At 36.6% G+C, this 12774-nt stretch overlaps 1 protein-coding gene across 3 annotated transcripts in view; it reads left to right on the top strand.

Moving 5' to 3' along the window:
* Positions 1-12774, top strand: part of EPS15 (epidermal growth factor receptor pathway substrate 15) — a 94729-nt gene that overhangs the window by 78670 nt on the left and 3285 nt on the right. For 2 of the 3 annotated variants that reach the window (XM_087820423.1, XM_087820422.1), the window contains exons 21-24: positions 160-229; positions 7437-7537; positions 8866-9028; positions 11199-11383. In XM_087820423.1, coding sequence (XP_087676549.1) covers positions 160-229; positions 7437-7537; positions 8866-9028; positions 11199-11383 — 519 coding nt within the window. The remainder of the gene's footprint in view (positions 1-159; positions 230-7436; positions 7538-8865; positions 9029-11198; positions 11384-12774) is intronic. The other variant, XM_087820424.1, reaches the window with a different exon arrangement.

Raw genomic sequence — 12774 nt, 5'->3', positions numbered from 1 at the left:
AATAAGATTGCAAGTCAGTAGGGGGAAACATTTGTTCCTAGTGCCTTGTATTCCTTAATGAATTTAGAATTTGTAAAGAATATTTTCCTTGGTGTGGCATTGAGGTTTCAGCTATGAAATGTTGCCTCTCTCGTTCATGGTTTTGTGTAATTTGTTTAGGTAGAAACATTGAAACACAATGATCCTTTTGCTCCTGGTGGAACAGTTGTTGTTGCAGCTAGTGATTCAGGTAAGAAAATAACATCAATTTCTTTGAACAGTAAGCATTATCCTTTACTTTAAGCTTCTTTTCTTTGGTCTCCAAATGTATTTGTCCTATTTACTTATGTGTGGCTTTAAAATTATTGTGTAGTTATATTCAGTTGTAATCTACCAATAAATAATAATGACTGCAAGTGTTTATGTATTACTTTCTACTTTTCTACATTATCTCATTTATTGTTCATGTTGAAGATCTTACTAGAATATGCACTCTAGCCACTATCAGTAAAACCAATAACATTTTTTTCCATTATAAAAGCAGTGTTGCGTGTCAGTTTCAAAGTCAGCATTGACTCTTATGGGTCTTGGCCTAAATTTAAAAATTAGTGGCTTCTAATAGGTAATGATAATAGCTTTCCAAGCAGTGGATAGGTCCTGTAATAAGACAGACAAAAGTTATATGTTATTCTAGCATCCAGTTCTCATGCTTTATTTATGCTTTATCTAATTTTTCATTTATCCTTTTAATAACCTTTAAGTAGTATTCTCATTTTAAAGATCAGGAAACTGATAAGCCAGAACATTAAGTAACTTAATCAAGATTATACAGCTTACTGGATTTGAGCCAAGATTCAAACCTAAGTCTAACAGAGTCCAAAAGCTTTCTTAACTAAGTAACTCTGCTTCTTTCTCACTGTTCATTTAAAACTGAAACAGACAAACAAGCTTTTATGTAGGATAGCAGGGAATTAGAGGGAAGCGAACTAAAACAAGTTAATACTTCACTATCCTGCTGAAAATAGAATGCCTTGTTTTTCAGATGTAAGTAGGGTGAGCTTTTGGTAGACAGATTTATTGATTGTGACAATTAAGGATTATGAGCATAGGGAAAGATAATAGAAATGGCTTCACAATTTGGATTTCTTATATTGTACAAATTGTAACAAGATGGAATTTAGTGCTGTGTGTTATTTTCAGGTTGAAAATTAACTTTCAACATGAGTAGCAAGAAGGAAGAAAGTAAAAAGCAGATATGTAGAAAACAAGATTTAATGTAGTACTGGGTATTGATTTAAACCAAAATTTAAAATGACAGCAAATACAATTTCTAAGAGGCATATTGTAGTAACAGTGGTTAAATTATATCTTTTTAAAATACATGTGCCTTTTTAGACTCTCCTTATTGAACTGATGAATTAATATATTGCTAGGAATATTATATAATTAGAAAGAATAACCTAAGAAAATAATATGAAAGGTTAATACATTTATAATTGACTCTCAGTTGCCCACACTAAGGAATGGTAAGTACCATGAGAATTCATTAAAACTGCAAAAATTTAAAGGAAAGGGAGATCACCTCCATTTAGGATAAATCATGAATGATTTTAAAGTAGAAGGTGGCTTTTGTAGTATGTCTTGAAAAAAATGGGCTAGGATTTTTAATAAGTAGTTATGGAAAGAGGCTTTGTAGAGCAGAGAGAGTAACATGAACAAGAAATGGGAGGTAGGAAATACAGGGCATGCTCAAGGGAAAACAGACGTTTTGATCGAGCTTATTTATAGAGGAATAATCAGGCTAAGGCTGAAGTGGTGGATTGCAGTCTTACTGTAGGTTTCTATTGCCTGCCTTTGTTGGTCTTCTCTTTCAATTCCAGTTTCTAGCTCATTTCCTGTAAAGTGGAAGAGTAAATGACTATAATAGCCTGGGAAGGGCTAAGATTTATTGTTGTTAATCATAATAAAGATACCATTTATTGAACACTTGCATAATTTCAGTACGCCGCATGCTTACCATTTTTCCATACTTGATCTCATTTAATTCTCACATGTGAAGCCATTTCACAGAGTTAAAGAAGGTCCATCTGAGGCCTCCGGTTTTCCACTGACCTCTTTGGTCATTCCTTGTGCCTCCTTTGCTGATACTTCCTCTTTCTCCCAACTTCTTTATGTTGTGTTGCTCTAGGTCCTAGACTTTAAACATCTTTTCTCCTTTATCTCTCCTCCCTTGGGGATGGCATCTGATTTTATGGATTCACATATTATTTATATGCTGATTTATAGCTCTAGCCACATCTTTCTTCCTGAACTCTAGACTCATATACCCAACTACCTATTGACATCTTCACTTAAATATCTGCTAGATATTTAACACAACATGTCTAATGACACTGAACATCTAATCTTCCTTCCCAAACCCACTTCACTTAAATCTTTCCCCATCTTCATGGTGCTCTCTTTAACAGTGCTAAGGCCGGAAACCTCAGAATCATCCTGGGTTCTTCTTTTTCTTTCACTCTATCCCTAGTCTGTCAGGAAATCTTACTGGCTCTGCCTTCAAATTATATTTAGGAAAAGCTTTACAGTGGCCTATAAGTGGCCTTCCTAACAATATTTCTTATCGTTATTCCCTTTACTCACCCTGCTTGAGCCACATGGCCTTTGTGCTGTTGCTCAAACAACAGGATAGTGTTCCTTAGGTTCTTTGCCCTTAACTGTTCCCTATTCCTGGGATAGTCTTTCTTCGTCTGTCCACATGATGATCTCCATTACTTCCAACAAATCTTTGCCAGAATGTCACTTAGTGAGGCTTATTCTGGCCATCCTATTTAACATTCACAAGCACCATCACCCATCCCAGCATTCTGACTTTACTATTCTCTGCTCTTTCTTCTTTCATTGTGGCTGATTACTTTCCAGAGCACTATATAAATGACTTTGTTTTCTTCTTACCTGTCTTCTCCTTCCACTAGGTTTTAAGTTCCACAGAAAGTTGGATCTTTGTATTCACTGATGTATTCCAAGAACCTTAAACCATGCCTGGCCACATAATATTACTGAATGGATGGATGAATCAATTACTGTTCTCACAGAGCATATGATAGGAGCCCAGTGGATGAAAATCTTGGGGATGGAGTATATGGTTTATTTTGTTCTGATAAGTGGGTTTTAAAAAATATTGTAGTAAAATATACATAACATAAAATTTAACATTTTAAACATTTTTAAGTGTACAGTTCAGTGGTAATAAGAATATTCACATTTTTGTGCAGCCATCACATCCATTTGTATCCAGAGCTTTTTTCATCTTCTAAAACTGAAACTCTGTACTTGTTAAACAAGAGTTTCCCATTACCCACTCCTGCAGGTCCTGGCAACCACCATTTACTTTCTGTATTTATGAATTTGACTACTCTAGGTACCTCTTATAAGTAGAATTATGTAGTATTTATCTTTTTGTGACACTATTTCACTTAGTATAGTGTCCTCAAGGTTCTTCTATGTTGTAGCATGTATCAGAATTTTCTTTCTTTTTAAGACTAAATAATATTTTATTGTATGTATGTACCACATTTTGTTTATCCATTCATATATCAGTAGACACTTGGGTTGCTTCCACATTTGGGCTGTTATGAAAAATGTTGTTCTTCATATTAATATACAAGTATTTAAGTCCCTAGTTTCAATTCTTTCGAGTGTATACCAGGAAGTGGAATTGCTGGATCATATGGTAATTCTATTTGAAAAAAGAAATTTTTTGAGAGACTAGCATACTGTTTTTCATAGTAGCAGCATCTGTAGATTGCTTTGTAGCTTATACTGGGTGGCCCTGGGCAGAACACAGGTAGTGGCAGACCTTGGCCTGCACCCCCCAGGAGACCTCAGAGCCAGTGCATCCTGTGGACAGTTTCATACCATGTTGAAGCACTATCCAACCACTTCCAAAAGCAACACACTCAAGGGGCAGACTCAGCAGGCACCAGAGGCCTTCTGAGAAAACTCCTGCTCTGTGGGGTGCACCCCTGCACAGGTGATCCTCCATGGTGGTCAGTGGTCACAGTCAGTCCTTACAGCCAATCAATTGGCCTGGGGCTAAGTCCCTCCCATTGACATGCCAACAGCAATAAAGGCTAAGCTACAGCAGGAGGGTGTACACGTGGGGGAGAGCGCACCTAGAGCGCCCAGCTTGGGTGATGGAGAAGGCTGCACTACTAAACCCTACAGAACACTTACTACATTAGGCTACTCTACCAAGCCCAGGAGATGTAGCAGCTCTACCTAATATATAGAAACAAACACAAGGAAGCAGCCAAAATGAGGAGACAAAGAAACATGTCCCAAATGAAAGAACAGAAACAAAACTCCAGAAAAATAACTAAACAAAATGGAGATAAGCAATCTACTAGATGCCAAGTTCAGAAAACTGGTTGTAAGGATGCTCAGTGAACTTAGTGAGAACTTCTACAGCATAAAAAAAGGACGTGGAAACCATAAAAAAGAATCAGTCAGAACCAGACACTAATTGAAATGAAGAATAATTTACAGGGAATCAACAGTAGAGTAGAGGACACTGAGAATCAAATCAGCAATTTGGAACATGAGGAAACAAAAAACACCCGATCAGAACAACAAAAAGAAAAAAGAATCCCCCAAAATGAGGATAGTATAAGGAGCCTCTGGGACAACTTCAAGCGGCCCAACATTCACATCATGGGGGTGCTGGAAGGAGAAGAGAGACAGCAAGGAATTGAAAATCTATTTGAAAAAAATGACAGAAAACTTTCCTAACCTGGTGAAAATGTATACACAAGTCCAGGAAGCACAGAGAGGTCCTAAACGAGATGAATCCAAAGAGGCCCACACCAAGATACCGCATAATAGATTCAGTGACATGGAAGCATGGATGAGACTGACAAATGTCAGAGGGATGGAGGAGGGTGGGTGGATGGAGGGGGAGAGAGTAACCAAAGGATTTATATGCAGATATGCACAGCCCAGGGACACGGACAATGGTGGGGAGAGGGACTGTGGAGGGGGAAGGGACAGGGTGGAACGGGTCATTGGGGAGAAAAAGGGACATCTGTAATATTTTAAACAAAAATAAAATTTAAAAAAATAATAAAAATAAAATACAAAAGGTTAAAGATAAAAAGAGAATCTTAAAAGCAGCAAGAGAAAAGCAGTTACCTACATGAGAACTCCCATAAGACTGTCAGCTGATTTCTCAACAGAAACTTTGCAGGCCAGAAGGGATTGGCAAGAAATTTTCAAAGTGATGAAAAACAAGGACTTACAACCAAGATTACTCTACCCAGCAAAGCTCTCATTTAGAATCAAAGGACAGATAAAGAGCTGCTCAGACAAGAAAGAGCTAAAGGAGTTCATCACCACCAAACCAGTATTACATGAAATGTTAAAGGGTCTTCTTGAAGAAGAAGGAGAATAATAATAAGAAGGTAAAAAATATGAAAAATAAAATGGCAATAAATACGTATCTATCAGCAATTGAATCTACAAACAAAATGAACAAGCAGAGTAGAAACAGACTCATAGATAGGGAGAACATTTTGACTGTTGACAGATGGAAGGAGGTTTGGAAGATGGGTGAAAAAGGTGAAGGGATAAAGAATTACAAATTGGTTATTACAGAATAGTCATAGGGATGTAAAGTGCAACCTAGGGAATATAGTCAATAATAGTCCAATAACTATGTATGGTGTCAGATGGGTATGAGATTTATCAGGATAATCACTTAGTAAGTTATATAATGTCTAATCGCTGGGGTATACACCTGAAACTAATATAATATTGTATGTCAACTGTAATTGAAAAATTAAAAAATGATTTAAATTTAAAAAAAGAACAGGAGACTTATAAGCTTTCAAAATAAAAACATTAGGGTAAATTTTTGTTCTTAAAAATTAAATGATAAATTATTCCTCTCCTACCTCTAAAATATAGTAGGTATGATAGAAATAGAAGGACATTAAATTTTTTTTAATAGTTAGCCTCATGTGGAGTCTTTTTAGCATTTTCTGCTGGTGGGTAGACACATTACAGACAAAAAAAGAAAACAGAAGCAAGAAAATTTGGGTTAGTTAGTTTCTACGTATACTTTATTTCAATTTGTAAAAGTTATTTTTCTCCTTCATTATAAGTGAGATTGGTTCTGGTGCCAGAAAATTTTTTGCATGGAATATTTTACTAACTCCTGACTGAGAAAATGCAGAGTCTTTCCAACTCTTAATTAAAGCTTTACAACATCTTGAAGATTAGAAGGGAGCTCATAGCATCCCCGGAGCATCTTTGGCTCCAGCAGTAGTAGTAAGATGCCAAGTAGGTAGGTAGGTCTTTGTTTTTACAGGCAGTGAGTCAGGTTAAGGGCATGGATGTTCATATATTTTATGCTTCTTAGCCCCTGCTTTCTTTCATATTTCTTCTCTAATTTTCTCCATTTCCACAAACCACAGGGCATGACTTTCTTTTCAAGGTCACTTAATTTTTTAATGGAAAAACGTGTGCTTATTGTGTGTATGTCTGTCTCTTCTTCTACCTCCTTTCTGCCCACAAGTAAAACTTTTTGTGAAGTCTTCTTTGTGTCTTCCTCATAAAGTTAGGTGTTGCTTCTCCTTTGCTCTCTTCAAATTTTAACACTAATTGTGCAGCAGTTGTGTACGTTAAATCATGAGTTCCTTGAAGGCAGGTGTCATGTCTTATTCCCCTCTGAATCCCTAATTCTAAGCCTTGAACATGATAGATCAGGGATGGGGAACATCCGGCCTGTGGGCCATATACGACCTGTGGAATCATTCGGTCTGCCAAGGCAACCGCAGGCAGGACTCAAAATTCAACAAATCTAGGAGCTTTTTTCATAGCTAATTTTTAAAAATATATCTTTATTGATTTCAGAGAGATGAAGGGAGAAGGAGAGAGAGAGAGAGATACATCAGTCATGAGAGAGTCATTGATTGACTGCCTCCTGCACGCCCCCAACTGGGGATCGAGTCCTCAACCCAGGCATGTGCCCTGACTGGGAATTGAACCGTGATCTCCTGGATCCTAGGTTGATGCTCAACTGCTGAGCCACGCCGGCCGGGGCATAGCTAATTTTTATGTTGATAATTTTGTATGTGGCCCATGAGTGTTATAAATATCCAAACAGCCCTTGGCAGAAAAAGGATTCCCCACCCCCTGTAATAGATGCTTAGTAAATGTGAATGAATGAGTAGGTCAGTGAATGAGTGAATGAGAGTGAATGAATTGGAGACCAGCTTGAGAAAGTAGATCCTTTATTAATGAACGGTCCACTGTATTTGTGGACTTAAATCAGAAATTCAGGAACCAATATTTGGGATTAGGTATTTTTTACCTGTCTAAAATGTTACCAACCAAAAGAGGACATGAAACTTGATGTCTTTCTGTTCTGTTGCATTGATTTTCTTTATTTGTTTTAGCCACAGATCCCTTTGCTTCTGTTTTTGGAAATGAATCGTTTGAAGATGGATTTGCTGACTTCAGTACATTGTCAAAGATATCCGAAGTGATTCATGAGAAGGTAAAATATACTATGTTTCCACCAAAAGAGCAATCCCTCCTTTAAATTATATAACCCTCTCACAGACATTGCAACTTGATTTCAATAAATCACAGCAAATGTTGATTTCAGATAGAAATGAAAGATAAGATATAATTAAAGTAGACACACATATTACTATTCATAAAGACTGGTGATGATACAGGTAATTATAGTTTTCTACTGACAGGTTTGCTCAACAACTTCATTTTTAAGAGTCTCTGTCTTTTTAAACATGTTTCTTCTAGTTAAGCCACATTTTTCTCTTGATTGTCTGGGTCAATAGCTGTATAATCTGAGTATTCATTCCACCCTCTCTACACTGGTCAATTGATTTTTTGTTCTCAGGCTGTTAGGATTATATTAATATAATTAATGCACATAATCCAGCACTTATATGTCTACTGCCTACTTTCCAGTGTAGCTCTAGGACTGATTGAAGCCAAAGATTAAAATTAAGAGTATTTGTCAAATTGTCTATCTCATTGGTTCCTAACTGGGTGTTATTTTCCTCCCTCCTCTCACCCCCAGGAAACATTTGGCAATGTCTAGAGATATTTTTGGTTGTCACAGTTGGGTAAGGGAACTATTCATATTTAGTAGAGAGCAGGGATGCTGTTAAACATCCTACAAATGCCCTGCCCAGCGCCCCCACAACATGGAACGATGGCCAGCCAAAAATGTTAGTGCTTCTGTAGAGAAACACTGGCCTAAGTAGAGCTAAAATCATAACATCTGATTCATTATAGAAAAGTGAATCTTTCATTATTCCATGTATTAGAAAGATAGGGTCTTCAGACTCACATTAAGACTCAAATTATGATTCCATGGGGTCAGTTTGCTTTAAAAACTGACTTTCAGGTTGTCTTTAATGTTCAAGATAATGTTTTCTTTGGCATTTATGAAATCTTTCCTATATTTTAGTACATTGGGAAGTGTGGAGTCTTTTTTTTTTCTTTTTCATTCAGATCAGATATTCATTTGAGGGAAGATACATTGTTCCTTTAAAATGGCCTCAGGTGGTTTTGTATTGCCTGAAGCTTGACAAACCTTTGATCCAGAGTTGGCTTGTTTTGGTATGATATGTTGCTTTTAATAAGTAGTGATGTTATAATCACTACTCATGTAGAACAATTAAAAAAATTTCTCCCTTTGGCCCTGAATGCAAAGGTTAAAATGTCAGTGCGCCGAACTGAAATAAAGCTGTGCAATACTGAAGACCATTCTTCCAAATGCTACGTGACCATATAGTTTGGTTGGTATATATATAATATATATAACCATGTATAAACATTTCTTTTCAAACAAAGGCCAACAATGAAGATCCTTTCAGTTCAACCACATCGAGCTCTGCCAGCAATGTGCTGCTTACAAAAAATGTGCTGGAAGAAGCCCCAGTCAAAAGTGAAGATGTGCCCCCAGCACTGCCACCAAAGATTGGGACCCCAACAAGACCCTGTCCACCACCACCTGGTATGAGAGTTGGTACCTTTCCTAAGTCAACAAGATGCTTTTCTTTTTCTTAAAAGTATTGTGTGGACCTTATTTATAGATTTGTCTAAAGGGCCTTAAATAAAACAAGCCAAGAAAACATGGCAGGAGCCTGCAGCTATCCTCCATTCTGACCTCAATACAGAACTACAGGCATGTGCCTCAGAGGCCAGCATGTGTAACTGTCATGAACTATTTTTCTGGCCCTAGCGAATTTCTTTTTAAATCACTTTAGAGAGGCATTAAATGGAAAAAGGAAAGTATCCATGAAGTCTCTTGCTTTTTGGAAGCTCATTGATTACCATTTAAACAATAGTTTCCTGCACTTTGGTGTTTCAGTTAATATCTATAAGAGAAGATTAGTTTAAAGTCCTGTTCTTTTCTTGCCAAATGTGAAGTCTTCCTTAATTCTTTAATGTGAGACTACATGGCTTTTTGGTATCTGGAATTTAGCAGTATAGTGATTTGAAAGAAAGTACTGTTTTTCTTGAAGGAAAATATTTTACCTCACTTAATAAGAGACCTTTATTTTATAAATGATTTTTGGGGGATCCGGGAATAAATTCTTAAAATTTTTTTTATCTTTAGCACTATACAAAGAAAAGGGGCTTGGGAGAGAGGGGCGTGTTGTTTTTTAATGAAGATAATAAAGTTCATGAGAAGTAGAAAAAAGGCCAATCCCCTGAGTGGTTGTGGTGCTAGTAGGCTGTTAGGTGAGAAGACTCATCTGGTACATTGTTCTTTTAATCATATATCATTCCTTGGGAAATTTTGAGCCACAGTAACTATAGGTTACTATTCTTGCCTTTTCATAATAACCCTAGTATGGTATTCCCCGGGAAGATTACTTTTTCTTCCTTGATTTAAAGAAATTGCATATTCAATTGTTAATACTCAATTATCTATTGAAAAATCAGGTAAACAAATTAAGTGATTTCTATCTTTTAAGTGACCTATGTCATATATTGCTTGAGGGTAAGGTTGTCAGACTGCATTAAATTAAATAAGAGTCAATTTGCTCATTTAATTTTTAGACCTGTATGATGCCAATAGCAAAGTTATTTTTTAAGTCCTAAGGTAAAATAATATACTAGTACTTTAACTAATTTTTCAGCATAGTGAGTGTATATCACTCTAGAAAGGTCAAGGACAGGATGGTTTGTTGGAGAGAGTACTCAACTGGGAGCTCAGAGGATGGGGTTTTAATATTGGATATGCTCTGACTAGCTCGGTGATCTTGAGTTTGTAATTTCTGAGCCTCAGCTGTCTGAGCTGTTAGATGGTGGCAGTAATCATGATTTTGCCTACCTTCACAGGATTGTTGGAAGGACCCACTGAGATATGAACATCTTTTGTAAGCTGTTACAATAACAGTAATGGAAAGAATCTGTTGATACAATCACTATTATCAATTAACACATTTTAGGAAAGATATATATTTGAAGATATTTTAACACTTACTATTTTTCTTCAAGAAGTACTAAATTTAAGACTTTAAAATTTGAGAACTTGTTTGAAAATGATGATGAATTAATGACCAACAGTATGTTGTTGTTTGGTCAAAGATTAGTTTATCCCTAAACATGAAGATTTAGGCTCTGTGCTTCAAAACATTCTTTTATTCTTCAGTTTGGTATACTGTTGATGGCAAGGTAATTTTTAATTTCATGTTCCCAGGTGTTGTATATAGAGCCAGAGAAAAATCAGAAGAATATCAGCATTTTTCAAAGGTCATTTGCCCTCATTGCCAGCGGTTGATAATTGTATCAGGCTGAGGTTATAATGGCAGACAGAGGCCATTGACATTCTTTGTCCATTCTCCTGTTATATCCTTTCTTCTCTCTTTTCTTGGGAACATGCTATTTTGAGGAAGAAAAGGTTTCATCCCAGGCAAAGATAGGATTCCAGGCCCATCCCTTTCCCCTTTGATATTTTTCTTATTTACCTACATGAGCTGGAACGTAGTTGAGAGGTTATGTGTGAAAAATTTGAGGATAGATTGCTGGTGTGGCCATTTAAGACCGTACTGAGAATGTGTTCTAGGCACTCACCCCTGTCCGCCATTCCCAGTTCTTTAATGCTTCCTGTGTTCATGTTCTTGTGTGTTTGCGTTTGCTGTATTTGCTGGTTAATTGTGATGATTTTGATCCAGGGAAAAGACCCATCAACAAATTGGATTCTTCCGATCCCTTTAAACTGAATGATCCATTTCAGCCTTTCCCAGGCAATGATAGCCCCAAAGAAAAAGATCCTGATATGTTTTGCGATCCATTTACTTCTACTACTACCACTACCAATAAAGAGGCTGACCCAAGCAATTTTGCTAACTTCAGTGCTGTAAGTACTGTGAATGGGCTGTTTGGGGGAGAATCTTTACATTTACAATTTGAAGGGTTTTCAGAGATTACTTTGGAGTCTGCCAGATTTGCATCATTCCAACTAAATTTACTAACATACTAAAAGTGATTTTTATTCTTCCCCCAACCAAAACCTCTGTTTGCTTTTGTTTTGATGGTTCTAAAATTATTCCATTGCACAAATGATTTTAGTAGTCTTAGTTCTTATGATATATACCAGTTGTTTTGTAAACCCTTTTCTTCGTCTTTGGTAAACAACAGAAATAAAATCCTTACAGTTATTGTTTTGTAAGTTGTTATGGATGATGGGTCGTTAGACAGTCATTTGCTCTCTGCCCACTGGATGAATAATGCCAATAATGAGCTTGTGTATTTGTAATTGTGTATGTGTGTTTGCGTATAAAGCTTTGTAGATTGCTAGAGACCAGTCAACAACTATTATATGACAGGATAGGGCCAGGGACTCTGAATAGAAAGTAAAACTCTGGTTTTATATAGTAGTGTTTTTTAATGTAAATGTCAGTTTTATGAAATAAATACAATCGTCAACAGTTAAGCAAGTCTTTAATCATTTGGAGGGCTCTGATTCACCAGCCTGCTGTATTTACTCTTCATTCTCCCAGAGCTGACTAAAATAGGTTGACCAATAAAAATAAATGGAAGGATGCTGTGATAATGGCACAGGCAGGGCCTATAATATCACAGAACTGAGAAAACGAACTATGGAGGTGTCACTCTGGAGCAACATAAAGCAATGACATACTCCACCATTATTCGATTTAAAAAAAAAGAGACTTTTTTAAAAATAAAATTTTTACAGTAGCTAACAGTTTCATTTTCCCAGATTTTTTTTCCCCAGTGATAATGACTTTTATTATCTCTGCCTATTCTTTAACAAAGGAATTTTCTTCTACTTATCACTGTAAGCCCTTGAGATGATTTTGGAAATAGGAGATCTAGACCCTGGCCACAATCTGCCTGATGTCTCCCTCTGTGTAGCACTGGGTCACTCAGCCAGTCACTTTACCCAGCAGCCATTTCTGGTTAGAAAGGAGGTAGGCAGGAATCTGCCTACAGCTAAGGCAGATGAATTAAACTGAGCTACGCAGAGTTTGAATCTGTACCCTATAAGTAGTAGTGGCTTCTTATGAACATGAAGGAGAATGGGAATCGGTGTTTTGATTATTGGAAAATGGAATGTCAGGATTATACTGGCTTTTGTTAGATGGAATTTGAGTTGTTTCAAGCATAGAATCAAGAATTGCTCTTCATAGGAGATTATAATCCTCTTAATATAAAATAACCTTCTGACAGTTTATGGAACTTAATTTTCAGCAAGTCAAAACTTGCTTGGAACAAGTCTTGAACAAT

The sequence above is a fragment of the Miniopterus natalensis genome, chromosome 9, assembly GCF_054644295.1.
Source record: "Miniopterus natalensis isolate mMinNat1 chromosome 9, mMinNat1.hap1, whole genome shotgun sequence".
In the NCBI taxonomy this organism is placed as follows: Eukaryota; Metazoa; Chordata; class Mammalia; order Chiroptera; family Miniopteridae; genus Miniopterus; species Miniopterus natalensis.
The sequence above is the reverse complement of the archived record's forward strand: the minus strand, read 5'-3'. Positions and strand labels throughout refer to the sequence as shown.